The 19,449-nt window shown below is 33.6% G+C and overlaps 1 protein-coding gene across 1 annotated transcript in view; it reads right to left on the reverse strand.

Moving 5' to 3' along the window:
* The window catches only part of LOC131070818 (glucose-1-phosphate adenylyltransferase large subunit 1), a 93,627-nt gene that overhangs the window by 59,571 nt on the left and 14,607 nt on the right, over window positions 1-19,449 (reverse strand). The window contains exons 7-10 of the mRNA XM_058006480.2: window positions 7,605-7,698; window positions 7,370-7,482; window positions 7,003-7,075; window positions 6,746-6,826 (exon numbers count right to left, since the gene is read on the reverse strand). Coding sequence (XP_057862463.2) covers window positions 6,746-6,826; window positions 7,003-7,075; window positions 7,370-7,482; window positions 7,605-7,698 — 361 coding nt within the window. The remainder of the gene's footprint in view (window positions 1-6,745; window positions 6,827-7,002; window positions 7,076-7,369; window positions 7,483-7,604; window positions 7,699-19,449) is intronic.

The raw sequence follows: 19,449 nt of genomic DNA on the forward strand, positions 1-19,449 counted from the left end.
TCCCATTGCAGCCAGAAGAAATTATGGGTCTTACAAGGTCATGCAAGTCACTAAAAAAGAAGAGACCATGAGAGGAAACAAAGCAACACAAATAGACCCTCGCAAAAGGTAGAAAACAAACGAGAACGCATGAGAACCTACGTCACAGACCCGCTACACAGACCCACGGGAGAAAAAAAAATTAACTAGAAAAATCGTTTTTCAAAACACTTTAAAAATTTCTTTCGACATCTTAGAAAAACAAATTTGTGTTTTCCCGCTCTGCTGCCATGTTACGGAATGCAATGATTTTATTAAAAGAATAGAAGTGTACATATAGCATTCACATAGACCATGTTTCTATTAAGAAACAATCGTAAACTGAAGAAATTAGAAACTATCTAATATGTACAATATGTTACATCATCGACCATTAACTAATTAATTATAAAGATATTATTCTAATAAGAACTTGATATGCTATCTAGGCCTACTTTGTCAAAAATGAAAAGAATTCATCCATGGGTACAAAAATGCAATTGGAACCTGAAACTCATATGGCATATAAGAAGAAATGTGCATAGGATGTTGATTTTTGAGGAGTATATCAACAATTGCAAGGTTCAAAGAAGCACATGTCAGAAGGAACATCTACACAGTACCTCAAAGAAAGCCTTCTATATAAATTGGACAACTTGTGTATACCGTGAAAAGCAAACGAAAAACACTAAGAGGGGGGGTGAATCAATGTTTTAACACAATTAACAACTTGAAACAAAGATTAAAGGCTGGTAACAAGAAAGACAGAGACAAAGATTTTTATCTTGTGGAAAACCCTTTCGAGTAAAAAACCACGACACATTTAAACTCCGTTAAAATTAAGCGGGCACCAACACTAATTTACAAGAAGAGCACCAACTCAAGGTTTATGAGGCTCCAACCTCAAACTGAAAAAACTAACACACTGAGAATAAATTTCAAATTTTATGAGAGACACAAATGAGAGCTCACTGTTTTATGCAGCGGTGCATAAAACTCTTACTATACATAACACAGCAACATATTCTCCTTTACATAAAAATAATCATTGAGGTATCTGAGACTGCACAAAAACCTTCAGATTGTTCTAATATTCAGTAATACAGCTGTTTCTTAGTTTGAAGATATTTTCTTCTCAAAATCAGACAGCTCTAGTGCATCGAAAGTATCAAATCTGTAGACTTGAGTGAGCACACAAATATAAATGTTTTAATAGCCAGCTTCAAGTCAATGACTTCTGAAAATTTTCAGATCAAAAGATATCCTGAGACCAAGCTCTGTAAAATCACAGAAAATGAATGCCCTGAATTTCTGAATCTTCAAATGATAATCTGCACTCAGCAAACTAACCTCGACCAGCACACATTCTATTTTAGCATGGCTACAAGTAACCACACGATTCTACTCAGCAACTCAATATTATGCCATCAGATTATAGTGTCAAAAACAAAGGATATTTCCTTAACCAGTAAGCTACATGTTTAAGCTGAAACTTCACAACTAATTTTTAATAATCCATGATCAGAACATATCATAAAAGTAAAACATTCTCCTTCAGTTCTTCAAAAACCACACAACACAACACAATCAAACAAGACCCCTTTACACCAAAAAGTTCTCAACCTTAAAAAAAAACTTTCTCAACATTTATCCTCTAAATATGTTTTCTCCAATGATATCAACATGTAATCTAGCACACAGATTTTAAAACATTATTTTTTTTTAAACCGAGACAAAAGGCACAAATAATATCTCATGCAAACCTGCCATATAAGAGTGAAACCACCATGTCATAAATAAAGGCTTATGAGCCCGTAACACCTGTTACACACACAAAACATCTCTTTCTCAAAAAATCAAAGAAAGAATAAACCTGCAAACTAAACCCGCAGACTAATCTGAAAATAACAGAGGCATAGAGGCGTTTTTACTGAAATTGCAGAGAATATTGTTACTGTCGTCAGAGACAGCAATCATGTGTAACTGTTCTGAGAACACTGCCCTCAAACCAAACTCTGAACTCGCACAGTTATACCTGACGTTGCAGAAAATAGACAGAGAGAAGAACACTGCCGCTTGTGTAACTGTTCTGAACAATGCCACCTGTGGTCAAACTAACTGAAGAAACAACCTCAGAGAAAAGAACAATGTGTAAGCATCACACAGTCAAACTAGCTACAACAAGACTTAGCGATATACCTATTGTCCTCATTTTTGTTTTCAAAAATATGGACTATTACATAGAAATTTTTGTCAAAAAATGAAAATTTTACTCTAAGGCACACTTCCTGATGAAGAATTTTGCTTCACCCTTGGACTAGCTTAATCCTCAGTCCATCCTCAAACCACGTTTCAAATTTCATCGCATTTTGGGTTCGTTTGCTATGTTTTTCCTTCAATTTTGAGTTTTTTCTCCCTGACTACAGGTGGGAAATTTTCCTTAAGTTGCAAGTTTTATGTTTTCCTTTGTTTTAGTGTTTGTAGGGAAATTTTAAGTTAATTACAAGTGCACTGTATGAAAAATAGAACTTGTAACTTACTTTTTATTTCCCCCTTGTTGCTTTTTGGTTTTTTAAGTCATTGTAAGAACTTTTTAGACATATTACAAGTGAACTTTAAAAGTTTAAATAAACTTGTAATATATTTAAAAAGTTCCACTTAAGTGATTTTAAGTTATGGTAGGGGTTTTTCTCCTTCATTACAAGTATTATAAAATCACTTTAAGTTGTAATAGGGATTTTATTTCCCTATTACAAGTTTTATTTTTAAGTTATTTTTGTGACTTGTAAAAGAAATTTTATTTTCCCTTTACTAGTCTTTTGTTGAGTTGTTAAACACTTGTAAAGAGAGTTTTATTTCCCTTTTACATACATTTTAAACTTGCTGTACCCAATTTTGCCTTATGCATGAAAAAGCGAACATTTTTAACTTGCAAATAGGTGAAAGAAACCCGATTTCTTTTGTTCTATGCATTTTAAACTTGTCATTCCTCCTCAAGAACCCGACCAGCAATATTGGAGGATTTTGTTGAAGATTTCCACCATTTTTTGTTGAGGATTTCATTCCTTGCTATTTTCAAGCATTTTTCAACTCCTTTCATGCCATTTGGAGGACGTTATTGCTGGTTTTGTGTCTTTCAAACACCAAACACGTGTTTGTAGAATGCCACGATTTTCTTCATGCAAATGCCACGAATCTTCCTTCTTCTGAATCATTTTTGCTTGTCTTGCCTAGGCATAGAGGTTGGATGTCTTTATTGACGGATTCTTCATGCTTTTGATGAGCGTTTTGATACATATGGCGTTTTGGCAAAAACGTGGCTAGGGTTTGGAGTGTGGTTTGATGTCTATTTAAGAGTTTCAATCTTCTCTTTCAAGGATTGCTTCTTGCTTCTTGGAGGATGTTTTGATTGATCAAGGTATTTTCTTTTCCTTTCTTGTTTTTGTTTGTTTTAGTTTCCTTGATCAATTTGTATATATGTTAGTTTTGTTAGTTCTTGCCTAAAATCGGTTTTGTGAGAGATTTTCCCCTTTGTTCCAAGTTTGTAAAGCAATTTGTGAATTGCATTGTCTTTCCCCATTTTCCCTCTTTACTTGCATTCGGGAGTTTAAAACCCGATTGCAAGTAAGATGAAAATAGTTGATCTACCTCTTTGGTTGAAAATCTTAACCATCTTTTGTTGAAATTCCAAGTTTCAAAATTGGAAAAATGCTGAAAGATCTTCCCATTTTCATAGAGATGATCTTCCCAAAATCTTTCCATTTTCACTCATATTCATTGCCATCATCCGTACATACCATTCCCACCATTTCCTACATGTCAAAATCTCTTTTTTTATTCACTACTTCATTTTCCTTTTTACAAGTATACTTACATTCGGGTTTCGTAAGCCCGATTGCACATTTGTTCTTCCCCACTTGTATACTTGTAAAACGTTTCCCAAGATCCGAAATTGATCCAAAATGCACTCAAAAACACTTGAAAATGAGTCTTAAAGGTCCAATTACAAGTGCAAACTTGTGTTTACTCATTACACATATGAAGTTGCATGTTTGTTCTCCACAATTGCAAGTTAATGCTCTTGTTTTTCCCAGACATGTAATGCAGCTTCCAGAACCCGAAATTCACTTGTGAGCCCATTTTTGCATCAATTTATCCCTTCCCTTGTCAGTTCGGTTTGCACACACAATCTATCAAATCAATGGATTAAGGCACGGGCCTTATTTTGCAAGCAGATTTCAAGATTGGAGGATGATACAAAGAAGAGATACAACAACATTTCATGGTTGAAAGCATAAAATACTTTCAAGACAGAGATGGTCATGACATGAAAAAAGGAAGGCAGCCCTTTCCCTCTTGAAAAACCAGTACTACCCCAAGCAAGAAGACAAGGTTGAAGTTCGTTGGCCAAGGACACAAAGATCATTAAGGATGCAAGTTCCCGTTCCGGTTCAAGATGTCTTCACTGATCCAGAATACTTCAAGTTCTAGCAGCATGAAGATCATCACAGACAAAGGATGATGCAGTTAGAGTCGTGTCTTTAGACACATGGAATAGTTTTAGTTAAGCATTTGTAATTTTGTTTTGACAAGTTACATGTAAAAAAATAACTTTGTAATTGCAAGTTAACTCATCACTTGCACTTTTGTAATTACATGTACAGCAACTACAAGTTGAGTTCAATTAGGATTGTCGTTGGAATAAGTCATAGTTAGTTGTTGAATAAGTCTTGGTGGTTGAGAGAATTTCTCAAGATAGTTAGGATCTTCCCACCTTTTTCTCAACACTCCTCTCCTATAAATACTTGAGGGGGTCTATTGTAATGGATATCATTTGGCAATGCAACAAAAATTCTACCAATTTGTATGTGCACTCTAAGACTTTGAGCTTAGATGTAAATCAGATTGCTTTCAATAAAAGAGGCAAGTTGTGTTGAGACTTTGTGCCAATTCAAGTTGTTATGTGACAACATTTTCTAGAGTTGATTGTGAGTTTTGTTCTTTTGTGAAAGAGGGATTTAAATTCAATCTTGCAGACTTTGAGTTGCTAATTGTATTTAGAGTTATATGTTTGGTTTTCAGATTTGGTCTTGCAGACTTTGAGTTGCTTATCATATCTGAAACTAGTGTGGAAAACTCAAGTGGGAAGATAGCTTGTAGATTGTGTGCTACTTTTATTTTTAAGACTTGTGCATGTAAAGTGAAGTGCATCAAGTAGTTAGACTTTGAGCTGCTAGATATTGTGCTTGGTTAGCAGAAAATCATCTAAAAAGGTTGATAGGAGAATAGGTAGTTGAAGACTTTGAGCTTTCTTTTTGTTTTCCTGTCCCGGGGAAGTGACAGAGGTCTTTGTGCTTTCATGGAAACTTTGCTTCCCTTAGTGTTCCAAAAATTCTACAAAAAAGTCTCATTTCTGTATTTGTTGTTATTTATTTCCAATTGCTATTACTTTTCCGTGAAGACAAAAGAGTATAGTTTTTCTTGAAAGAAGAAGAAAGATTGTTGTCCCACCCATATTAGATTAGTTTAGTTTGTAGATAGGGGGAGCCTTCCCTAAATCAGGAGAGTATAATACTCACACACTGTGACTGAAACCAAAATTTTGCACATCCCCTAGGTGTATAAAATTTTCAACCAACAATACCATGTGTCCAGCATCAAACTGAAATACAACCATCAAATTTCAGAGATCAAGCTGGCCAAAATTGACATCAATGACAAAAATCTTAACATACCCAAATTGGTAAGACTTCAGCTTATGAGAGAGGCCACATCTCCAATGTAAATGGTAAACTATGGGTTGACACACATTGCTGATTTCAGCTGTACTTGTATTAACTGTATATGCAAGCCAGTGGGGCAAAGCTCATTCCAGGCATATTTTGTAGAAAAAGGAATCCAAGCAATTGAGTGTCAAGGCTTTATACACAACTATCAGTGCAGATCCAATCATGAAGAGTATCTATGATGGTAATTATAAATTCTATATTTGAAAACAAAATAGAAATGGAAGTCCAAGGGATTGAGCATAACTGGATAAAGCATTGAGTTCTCATTGAGGAGATCCAAGTTCAAATCCCAAAAGGGACATCTAATGTGGAATTCTAAGTTGTGACTTTGGGTCTTTCATTGGTTAATTCTAGTGTGGTTTCTCAAAATGAGCTAATATTAATGTCACAATTGTGCTCGCAAGAGCTTGTATTGGTCTCATGTTGATCCTCATATGAGATAAATATTTATTAACTATTAGCAATATAAAAAAAAAGAAATGGAAGCTAGAAACTTGTTGAATAACTGTTGTTCCTTGTATCTGATATTTAAATATGCAATACATATTCAGGCATCTGATGAGTGATGAATTTTAATTCAGGCATCTAATGAGTATTTAATTTTATGTATTTTGCACAATGAATTGTTAATGTTTTCTGATACGGTCAAATAAGACCATGTAGCCAATACAGATTTTTGCAATATACCGTAGTATCTCCTTGTCAATTTCATTGGTCTATGTCTACTTTAATTAACTCTGTGAAATGTCAAGATGTTGGTGGTAGTTATAAAAATTGAAAGAATATGTCCTTGAAACTTGTTAAAATCAGAATATTAAATATCTATGGTTATACTAGAAATCTATGACTATAACCTCCATCCATAGAAAAATTTACATGTCCATGCAAGTGTTTTTGGGATGTGTGCATGCATAGAGCTGAGAGAAACAGAGAGATACTTGAGCTCCAAGACCCAGATTTGCTTCAAAGAATGATTTGATTGTTCCTATGTCTTCCCAGTAATCATTAAATAGATATGCCTGCCAATATAAGAAAGAACACTTAGTTTTCCCCAAACAGAGATAATATCCACGTCTACAAGTAAATATTCTATGATGATGTCTTCTTTTACAATATCTATGAGAATAGTACATTATATTGCAATGTGCCCAATCACTGTAAGTACTTTTACATATAAATTGACAATTTTACCTACTTGTACGTTGCAGTCTTTCATGGATGCAGGAATTATTTCTGACCCAAAATCATTGGCAGTTGGGTATGCCCGCCTAGCAATACGGCACATATGACAAAGTTATTATCAGTGTCATGATAAAAAAATTATCTAAAGCCCTCAAAATCATTTATAATTAAGATGATAATTCTAAAAACCTCTGTTCGTTAAGATGGTAATTCTAAAAAATTTGCTAATTAGGATGGTAACTCTAAAATTTTTGTCTAATATAGATGGTCTGGATCTAATCATCCTTATTCTGTATAAGTACACTGCAAATCCTCAATTAATATTCGAATTGGTTACAATTATAAACTACTAGTACTCATGTGTTTTAGTTTGTCCATACCTGAGAAGGTTGAGAAGGACATCTTTCTTGAAAACATATATACCCATGGATGCAATGTAAGGTTTCCTCTCAGCCTCCTCAGGTGACAAACCAAGAATTGTTGTATCCACTTGCTGTATCCAATTTCAGTACGAGTCTGTTAAATCAAAGATTAAAGTGAAAAAATTCAAAAACCTAACTGCAATCCATCAATTTCATATAAGCACAAAACAAACCAAAACAGAAATACAATTACCATTGCTTTTAGATCATCTCCCTTAGGCTTCTCACTGAAATAAAGTACCCGTCCACAATCATCAATTTTCATGAGACCGAAATCAGAAGCACGGCTGACACAAAATACAAGATGGATCAATTTGAACATCATCAATCATGACCAAAAAGAGAAATAAGATCAAGTATCCACAACTGAAGAAAAGGATTTCGATTAAAATGCTATATGTACTAGTTCCTTGACCACTTGTGTTGGTGGCCCCTTGTTTCCTATTCTTTGCTTTTGTTCTTCCCCTTGGTGGGGCCTTTCTAGGTTTCTCTTCCTAGAAGTTCTTTATTGTAAATTGCTGTACTCTTTAGTTCCATTGACCTACTTTTGGTCATCTGTGGACATTAATATAATTTTTTTTTCTTTCTACCATTTTAAATAAGAAACATTAGCTAACAATATAGATTGGAAGTGTTCAAACGAGTGATTATTTCAAAGACACTTCTTATTATTTGATGCTATATTGATTAGATAGGAATCCAATTCTCAAAACATATTCTAGCTGGCATACTACTTACTAGAATAAGGTTTGCTAGACAGCAACTATTCCCAATAAATGATTCAAAATCACTATCTGATACTGCAAAACCTAAAATAACTGAAAATTATTACATCTTCATCAACTGTGGCTAATAAAACCTTTGTCACATACATTTTTTCTACTCTGTCACATACAGTTGAAAGAATTGTTCTTTTCATATACAATTTAAATTTCTGCCAGGATGTCCATGAAAATGATCCAAATGGATTTCGCAATGGTTATCACTTGGTATAGTCATAAACAGAGTAGAAAAATGTTAACAAAAAAATTAGATTTCAGTAAAAGGAAAGATGAGGAATCAAGTTGTGAAGGAACAGAGCAAGGAAAAGTACATTGGGCACTAATGCAACTGAACAGATATCTATGTAGATGTCATTTCGTCCACAAAAACATTTTCTAATTATGAATATGAAGTGATCTCACATTGTTTGGAATTTCCTACGACTATAACACTTCTCAGAGGATTTCAAAGACTCTATTGTATATGAGAATTCATAAGGGATGAAGAGTTCAAAGGTCACATCTCTTCATTTCTTACTTGAATTTCCCTCTATAGAATATGAGCTTGGGTTTCACCAAGGCAAAGGAGGGCAATCATGTATCGTAACCTCTCCAAGCCAAAGAGAGAACAATCATTTGTTGTACCATTCTCCACCACTAATGCTACTATGTTACTAGGTCCCTTAGGAACATTCCCCAATATCAATATATGTTTAGTCCAGGTCTGAGTCCTTACCAAGTCCCCTAGGAACATTCTCCAATACCAATATGTGTTTAGTCCAGGTCTGAGTCCTTATCTAGTTCTCCCTAGGGTTCGCTTAGGGGAGCCTAAGATGCCTAGGCACAAAAAAACCTCATAAGCCTTTTGGATTTTTAAACAAAACAAAATCTCTTGAAAGGGATAAATGAGTGTGCTCGAGTACTACAATGGGCAAACACAAGGGACTCACTATTAGGACAAGAAAGAACCATTTTAATCATGTAAAATAATATTTATTTGTGGTGCATCTTTAGGAGATGCGTTTAGCCACATTAAATATTTATTTGGGTCCACTTGTATTATCGGTTAGATATTTTATGTGTGGGTTGCACATAGAAAAAATATTTAATATTCAGAAACTATGTACCAAAAAGTGAAATGTTGAGGTAAATGGTTTTGTGTATTCATAGTTTTGAGGCACTTGGTTTTACCTTACCACTTAGTTGTTTTTGTGAGCGTGATTCTATAAAAGCAAGAAAATGTTTAGTGGTTGAGGTTGTCTGGTTGGCTGGTTTGAGTGGATTGTGTTGAGTTTTTGTCATTGATGTCAAATGTTGTTCATCAGATTGTATTGCTGATCAGACTGTACTCTTGATCAGACTAAACAGAGAGCATTAAAGGATGAATAAGATTCAGAATGACAAGAGATTATTCTAAGATTTGTCAACTTACTCAGAAGTACATGACTGTGTAAGCAGCAGTAATATGCAGAGGTAATACGTTATATGCAGCAAACCTGATGTGTCTATATTCATTTCCCTGTACAAAGTATTTTAGAAGATGGCAATCTGTATTCATGGAAGTCTGCTATCTATTTTACAGCCGACTCAAAAGATGGATATATAATCGATCCTCAGCAAAGACGTCACATAAGCAATGGTTTAGACATTTGATCCAAAGAAACAGAAGTCTGGAAAAAATTGCGATTGCTCGCGATTAATTGGGAATCGCCTGAGAAGCCGATCTTTTCCCCGATTTCTTTTCAAAAAATTGCATTTTTTGAGTCAACGATTTTCAAAGATTATTACACGTTTAAATTGTAGCAAAAGATCGGGTAAAAATCGCAGAAAACGCGAAACCCTAAAATCAACAAAAAAACAGAAAAAAAAAACCGAAACAGAGAAAAAACCCTCGCGCTACATACCCAAACCATAGCTAGTCGGGAAACAACAAAAAAACGATGCAGAAGAGTTTCAGAAAGTGGAAAACAACTATGGCTAAAAGTATCAACCAAAAATCTTCAAAATTTAAACCTAATATGAAGCCCACTTGTGCGACGGACTCCACCCCCGTTTCCACGTCAGAAGCCAATTATATTATTTATAATACATAGGGATTTTATTATTTGTTTAATGTGATGTCATTTGCATTCCTCCCATAAATGAATATATGAAGCCATCAATATATTATATATTTTATAATTTATTTTTATCAAATGTATAAACATATTTATTTTTATAGTGTTCATATGCATTGGCTTTTTAAGCTGTTTTAAAATAAATATTTTTATACATTTGACAAAAAAAAAATTGTTAAAAAAAAAATTTGATTAAATTTAGTTGATCTCATGATTTATTAATATTGAATCAAATTTTTAAATCTTATGAATTGCAATCATGCAATTTTATCAAACTTCACATATAATTTTAAATATATATTTTTCTTATATTGATATGCATTTTTATTATAATTATTAATTATATTTATTAAAACAAATAATCATTGAAAATCAAATGAGATTACATCCTTTCTTAGATTGAATGTCTTTACTTGTTATCCATATGTGATCTATAGACATATCTTGACCAACAAATATTTGTTACAATTATTTAAGTTTATCTTCAATTGAATCCTCCTCCTTGCAAGCTTATAGTTTGGATCAAATTATATTTAGCTAAGTTTGGTTCAGTTAAATTAGGTTGCACCCAATAACCCATGTATAACATGTAGCAATTTTACACCTCATTTATACTGAATATAATATCTCCATCTTCGAGCACATTTCCCAAAAGTATGATCACCATTCCTGCAAATTATGTGGCTTTTTCCATTTTTCATCTATATTATGTGCCTGCTTCTTTGTGCATTTGACTATCAAACCAGGACCTTCTAAACCCAAATACATCTGATACCTATAAGACTCTAAGATATTGATATTGTATAATATTTCTTGATACCTTTCTGGTTTCACCGAAGTTACTGCGATTACATATGTTAGCCTTGTTTATAGTAAGTATTACTTTATTACTGCGATTACATATATTAGCCTTGTTTATAGTAATACAGTAATACTTATCTGTATTACTGTATTACTACTCAACACGTGTCTACTAGTTCTCCAAACTGGGCACAGTGACTTCAAAGACTAATTGTATAAAAATTTAAAGATTGTTTTGAATTAAGCTAATTTTTATACATATTGTATAACAATCTACCTGTATAAAAATCTATATAACTGATGCTTTTACAATATAGATGTTTTTATACATAATTAAAAATTGTAGATGCTTTTATAATTTTTATACATATGAATCCATAACTTAGATTTAAATATGTCTACATGTATAGATTTAATTACAATTTTTATAGAATTTTTAATTACAAAATTTCTACAATCTAATAAAAATTATGTATAGATTTAATTACAAGAATCTTGTATATATGCTTGCATAGATTCTTGTAATTAAATTTAATAAAAATTAAAAAAGTAAATCTAATAAAAATTATTTTTATATATAGATGTTTGTATATATAATTTTTATACAATCTAATAAAAATTATTTTTATTTATAGATGTTTGTATAGATGCTTGTTATAAAAGTAAATCTAATTGACATTTTGACATCTATCACCATCTAGAATTATTTATGTTGTGGTATGTTTTTTTCAATGTACTCAGTGATACGAATATAAACAACGAAAAATCTATTTTCTACAATTCATGTGTTGAAGTGTCTATTTTATTTGCCTACAATATCTCTATGCTATGGAAATGCCCTAAAATATTTTTTTTAAAAGTAGTTTTTGATTGTTTTTCTGCTATTTTTTACCTTTTTTTGTAAATCCAATTTTTTGCCAATTAATTCCCCATTTTTTCCCGATTTTTTGAAAAATCTTATACTTTTGTTTTGCCGATTAATTCCCCAAACAATTAATGTTTCTTTGGTTTGATCTATTAACAATAAGATTTGAAAAAAAAATGAAACTACAGCAGTGTTAAGGTAATAAAGAAACTACATATTGACATCAAAACATTAAATTGACTCAGCCCAAGAAAACATGGATATGATTTGTTTAAGGATGGTATCGGCTTATTGGTACCAATTGGTATCAAGTTGTTAAGTAAATTTGTTTGTTAATAATTTCCTGAACAAAGAACGATTCATGAAAAGGTGCATTTTAAAATACACATAAGGATTTATGAAAGAAGATGACCCATGGATATGACCGGTAAATAAGAATTAAAATAAAGATCATAAGGTGTGTGTGTGTAAAGAAAGTCATTCTGATAAAATATATATTACACCAGATTTTGAAAGGGAAGAAGATGTGTATGTTATCTCAGAATTAATAGAAAGAGTATATGAGAGACTTGTTGCAGATTATCAGAGGATATAATGTTCAGGTTGTAGTAAAAATAAAGATCAGTCTGAAGCAGAGCTAAAGGGATAGCTGTGGATATATTGTGGCAGATTTATTCTGTACATTACATCAGATTGGTGAAGTAATTTGTAATAGAAAGAGTATATGAGAGACTTGTTGCAGATTATCAGAGGATATAATGTTCAGGTTGTAGTAAAAATAAAGATCAGTCTGAAGCAGAGCTAAAGGGATAGCTGTGGATATATTGTGGCAGATTTATTCTGTACATTACATCAGATTGGAGAAGTAATTTGTAGCAGAATTTTACATTGAGATTGGTGCCTCTAAGTTGAATGGCAGGTTTGTGCCTCTATCAATTGTAGAAAATTATATTAAATTGACTAAGTGTTGGAAATTCCCCACTTAAAGACAGAATTCTTGGAAAAAGTGATAAATTGACTAAGTGTTAAAAATACAAATTTCCAAAATTTCCAAAATTTCTTCTCAAGCTCAAAATGTGCCCAAGGTTGGAAGCAGGACGTGAAAATCAAGGTTCAAGAAGAAAACTTCAAAATTCAAAAAAAAAAATCCTCGAGGTGGAATTGCAAACAAGATGAATTCAAAAAGCACAAAAAATTATTCCCGGATAAAATTTCTCTCTCTAATAGTTTTCTGTCTTCAAGAATTCCGAATGAACAGGATTCTTGCAGGAGCGGATAAATTTGTTAAAATTCTTGTAAGGCAAGAAAATCTTCCAAAATGTCTTTTGTGAGCCCAAAATGGAAAGATTCTTGTAAAGGATGAGTTGGTGACAAACAAAGAGAATATTCCATATTAATGAAGCACAACCAAGAAAATTATAAATGATGGTGGGGTCTACTTGCATGGGAGAATCTATTGAGTGCATGGCAGCAAGGTGGTGCATTCATTGCTAGAATATTTGACCAAACGGCGGCTGAGTCAATGCATGGCGAGATAATGGAGCATTTATTGCGTATGGCCGATTTTGGAGATGGTGGAGCATTCAGAGCATTATGGACAATTTATTGCATGAAGGAGCATTTATTACACATTGGGCTAATTTGAAAGTACATTTAATGCACAATGGACGCCATTTTTGGCAAGAATGTAATTAATGGATAATGGGCATAATGGGTTATTAATGTTAATTCCCACCTTGTTGCATCATGTGTGTTGAATCTTTTGGGTCAAACCCTAATTAGGGTTTGCATGTAATCAAGGCTAGAGACCTATATAAGGGGGTGACCCCTTCATTTGTAAAGGGAGGGAGATTTGTATGAAATTGTTACGATAAGTTATTGAGATAATAACAGTGAAACATTGTTCTCTATTGTTGTCCACTAAAGTTATTTTTTCAAAACTTGCATGGTTTCACCTTCCTCACTTAGAGTAGAAGTAGAGTAGTGCTTTGATTTCAATGGAGAATGTAATCGTGTTTGATTAATTTCCATGGTTCGTACTTTTTACATCTTGTTGATTATAAGTTGCAGTGTAAAGTTAGCCTAAGCCACTAAATTTGTAATAAGTTCGATTGGGGATAGTCGTTTGGATTGCATTGTTTTGGGTATTCAAATGCACTTTCTTGATGTGAAAATCTTTCAACATCCTTTGAAGATTGCACCACTTCTTGTGGAGTTGTAGTTAATCTTGGCGAAGCGAAACTTGGTTTATTTGGGATTCGTCCATTAGAGCAATATCTATTGATATCACTGCCCTTAGGAGTAAATTTAGATCCTTCCAACCCTTTCCCTTTAATTTCAGTTCATTTGAAGTTTTTTCATCACAAAATTGCCATATTTGATGATGAAGTTCCAACCATAGCAAAGAAGTGAAAGAATGATCCAAACGTAAGTCCCCTTGGATTACCAACAACATCTACCACACGAGCCTATATCCACATAAAATTGCTAGTACGCAGTTGGAACCTTGGAGTCAAAGTACGATCTTCCTACAATCTTAGCATACATTTGATTTTGATCAAGAGAGGATAAGGTGACCGTTGGGAAACTTTATTCTGTGTTGGTGTGGTCACAAAACGCACGTCAATAGGGACATTACAAATGCACTACGAAGCCCAAGGACAAGGAAATTGCAAGGAAGATAGTTTGAGAAGAGTTAATCAAAGTTAGAAACTCATCCAAAGGGGCTATAGATGATCAAGATGATGTGATTTAGGAATATGAACAATCACAACCAATTAAAGGACCAGATAATGTTAAGTATCAAGAGATATTCCTAAGAGATGCAAAGACTTCTCTGTGATGAAGGATTAATACTACAAGGCATATGCAAGCTAAGGTGGCACCCATTCATCTCCACCAATCAAATAACGACAAGTCAGCATGTCTAGATTCATTGAACCTGACTCATCAACAAGTGGACGTGTGGGTGCATTGAATGAAGTGTCATCATCTACTCATTGTAAGTTGTGCTATTGAGGCCTTGTTAATTTATATTGGTCCTTTTCCTAAAAGACGTGCATTCAAGGACTTGAATTTTCTCATTGGTTGATATTAAATGTATGAGGTGGTAGTTGTAATTACCTCACTTAGGGTTTCATCAAATTATCTTGGTCATTGATTTAGAATCAATCTGGGCCCTTCATTTGTAATTGAGAGCACTATAAAAGGCTTGGCTAATTCATTTGTAAAGGTTAATAGAATAGAGCATTAGAAAGCAAGAATAGTTAGCAGAATTAGTAGGAGGAGGAGATCAGAAATTGTTGCCAGGACTATGTCGAAATTGATGCATAATTTTCAATGTTTAGTTGCAGTTCATTGATTGCAATGGAGAAATGTGAAGATGTTTGATGGAATTCCTTGGTTCATACCATTTGTAGTTTGTTGATTGCAAATTGCAGTGTATGTTTAGTCTAAACCTCATTTTAGCAATAGTTTGATTGTGAATATTCATTTGGATTGTGTCAACATTGGGTATTCGGATGGATGGTTACAATATGAAAATCCTTCATTACCTTGGGAGATTGCATCAGTTTTGTGTAGCTGTTATCATGACGAAGCAAAGCTGGATTTAAGGAATCCATTTATCTAAGCAAATCCATTATCTTCGTTGTCCTTAGGTTCTTAGATTAGATTTCCTAAACATTATCCCTTTTTGTCTTTTATTTGAAGTTGGAATCAGTTCAGAATTCAAAATTCAAGTTCCAAATAAGTGTAAGTCCCTTTATGATATCAGCAAATCACATATTTTCACTAAGCCTATCCATCGTAAAGTCACATTGTTCGCATCGTAAACCTTGGGGTAACCTTACTTGATCACATTCTTTACCATTCGAGGTTACCTTGTTCAAGAGATGATAGAATACTTGGTATTTTATTTTGTATTGACGAGTGTCACAAAACATGCATTAACACATTGTTTAGTTCTGGAGGATTTATTTGAGTAGTGTTTGGCACATTTATCTCCTTTTGCATATGACTTTATTTATGATTTCATTTACGATGAAGATTTTACATGTCATTGGGCTTATTCCTAGTTTTGGGAATGGATTTGAGTTTTATCTTCCTTGGTTAGAGAGGCTTGCATCCATGTTAGTTATATGAGATACATATGTTTTGTTTGATCTTAAGGATTGAACAATTAGGTGATGTTAAGGCGTTTCATTCGGGGTTGTGAAAGAGATCAAATTTACACAATGTAGCACTTTAAAATGATGGTAGAAGGGCATGTTATGTGATATGATTTATATGTTTTCTCTCCTTGTACTATGGTCACTTCTTGGAGGTTCACGTTCACATAGTTCAGTGTGGTGGACTTGGGAGAGTTATTGTAACATGTTGTGAGAGCTTATGCAACGGTTTTCATTATGTGTGTGGAACATTGTGATTCTTCTTTGTAACTACATGGTGTGATTATGAACTACAATTTATTATGAGTGTTGATTGGAAGACATGGTATGCCTTGATCTATTTTTGGATTTGACAATACCCATAGAGTGGGAATTCTTAAAGGTTCCTGTTCTTCGTTGACATGTTTTATTCATAGAGCTTGTGATTCCATTCTATGGGTTGGATATGTTGTTGGCATGAGTTTTATTGATGTTTAGATACCTTTAAATGGGTTGGAACAACCTCCTAACCCAAACATAGCTACATGCAGCAACTGCATGCAATGGGAACATTAATGAAAAATCCTTAAGAACGACCACAATTGCCTCACTTTACAACAATGGCCCCAAAGATTTCACCTCTGTCAGCCCTTATCAAGACCATTTATATGATAGCAGTGAAATATTTCCTGCTTGACCACGGTATTACAAGTAAGACATCAAGAACTTTGCCCAATTGTTGCACCTAACCAAGATAGAAGCACCATTTGAATCAACAAAGGTATAATAAAAAGCATTGAAGTAAAGGTTTGATTAATCCATGACATAATTCTGCATTACCCAAACTTGGACAGAGTTATAACTGCATAAAGGTGCCCCAAACTATGCGATCTATTACACATTGGCTCCAAAAGAAACTCACAGATTGCACTATGTCAAATATAAGACTAACCATACTATAATAAAGCAGGAAGCATTAGGAGTGGCATACTAAGCCCATAGGCTCTGTTAAGTTTGGATCAGAGGTTTAAAACAAAAATTCAGAAGTATGAGAATTATATCTCTGATATAATTCAATTGATATATCTGTTATGCTGAGGATATTGATTCGACTGAAGACCTACACTCTTCCTTCTAGTCACTGGCTTTCAACAATGTATACAATCTGAGTATATGTGTTTGCAGGTTGAATATATATAGTATATCTATCATCAACGAATCACCCAGCAGATATCATGGATTGGTCTCCACATGTGATTACACAGCGGATTTGATTGGTTTCTACAGCAAATTAACCATCTACGGATCACAAGGTAGAAATCATATATTCACAGCGTACGTCACATTAATTCTCCCTCAATACTCCCGATCGAGGAACCTATATACCCGATCAAATGAAATGACACGACTTGATAATTGGAACATGACCAATCCAAAGGGGTGCGTTAATCCAACAGTGCCGAAAAGATAATCACAACTAAATACGTTAGTTAATGAAAATAATAAAGAGTTATTATGTAGAAGCAATTTAGAACTAGTTAGAGAATAAATAAGGAGATCGTTGATATAAGACAGCAAAACATATAGTATTAATAATTAAGATAGCAGACAGGAGAAAGATATTTCCTGCTGCTATAACATCAACAGGCTCAAACATTATTTATTTGTGATTCCTTTTGTATTCTATGTGGATCAGCAAGTGCTCCATAATGCACAAATTGTAGGGTTTGCTATATCAAAAAAAACTTTAGGTTTAAGGTGTAGGATTCTAAGCACTCTATTTGGCATGAAATAACGATTGTGGTTTTATTTCCATGTTTTCTGAGTATTTTAGCATTTCTTAATTTGCCATGTTTTTCCCCCTTAAAACCCGTATAATTGAATTTCATTTACACTTTCAGTTTGTCATGCTGTTGCCTCATAAATATGACACTACTATGCTTTAGGCGGCGTCTTTTTTCAGTAACCCTCTTTCATAATCCTTTGCATATTTAATTGTCAATAGCTATGTGTAATGTCCCCATTTTGAGCATGCATCAGACTTAATGGATTTAGCTTATCACTGGGTCCTTGTAGGCTAATACTGGTGATTAAAGGACCTTGTTGTGCAGTTTTTTTTGGCTCTCCAAAGGACAATTGTTGGTGTTTTCATCTCCAGACCCTTCATATGTTCAGAGGCATTGATATTCAGAGGTCTTTGGTTTGGTTTTGAGGGAATTACTATTTATCGTAAGTCAGTGGATGTCAGAGAGGGGCCCTTACTATTTTTAGTAAGGCAGTTGGTTGCACAGAGGATACAATGGTTAACTCCCAGGTTGAGACGGAATTGAAAAATAATGATAATTTGTGGAGTTATGTTATTTAATTATTATTAAAGTGATTACTTTATTAATAATAAATTATAAAGTTTTAAATTCACTTTATGTCTAATGAGGCCATGACCCTCAAAAAGGTCACTTAAGTACATTAAAAAAAATTATTATTTGTGAGCCCATTTATTAAAGCATTTATTAAAGTGAAAGGCAAATAGTAAATATCATTTAAATGATTTCAAAGAGCCTTCTAGAGAAATTGACTAATCGGAGATGAATATAAAAAGCACCAAAAGAAATGAAAAAAGGCATCATTAGATCTTTTTTATACTTGTGTGTTTGGAGAGCTCCTCTCTCGGAGAAGAAACCTAAGGTTTCTGCACTTCTTTGATCATTGAGAATGAAAACTCTCATTGATTTGCATACCTGAGGTTGTGAAAGATCTTCAGAAGGATTGCCTGTGAGATTGGCTTCATCCAGGAGTCAACACTGAGCTTCATTGGTGAAAGATCTAGAAGTTGTGAAGGGTTTAAAGAACATCTATTCGCAGATCTGAAATTAATTGAAGGTTAATCTTATTTGGTAAATCTCTATTGCTGGTTGTGCCCTCTTCATTGGCACTTGGGAGTCATTGTGTGCAGATTGGAAAGATTGTACAAGGGTTTGAAGATTAATTACTGGAAGAACTGAGATATACGCTGCTGTTACATTTCCAGCTGTTAGAGCTTTCTTCTTTTGGCACGTGGGAATCATACTGGTGCAGATTTAGAGCATTTATCTCTGGAACTAGCAGGGGTTCTAAAATAGCTGATCGAAGACTCCATTTTCAGTAGTGTGAGGATTATTCTCTCTGCTGTATGACTGCTGCAACTTTATACTTTATTCTGGCATCCATTTTCAGAAGGTTTCAAACTTTCAAGGCATGTTTCCTACGAGTTCATGAATTGTAACTCTTAGATTTTCTCGGTATTGTTGTTTTAGATAATAAGGGTTATTTTATGAATTGGGTTGTCAATATATTATGAAAATACTGA

Source organism: Cryptomeria japonica, chromosome 9 (assembly GCF_030272615.1).
Source record: "Cryptomeria japonica chromosome 9, Sugi_1.0, whole genome shotgun sequence".
Classification (NCBI taxonomy): domain Eukaryota; kingdom Viridiplantae; phylum Streptophyta; class Pinopsida; order Cupressales; family Cupressaceae; genus Cryptomeria; species Cryptomeria japonica.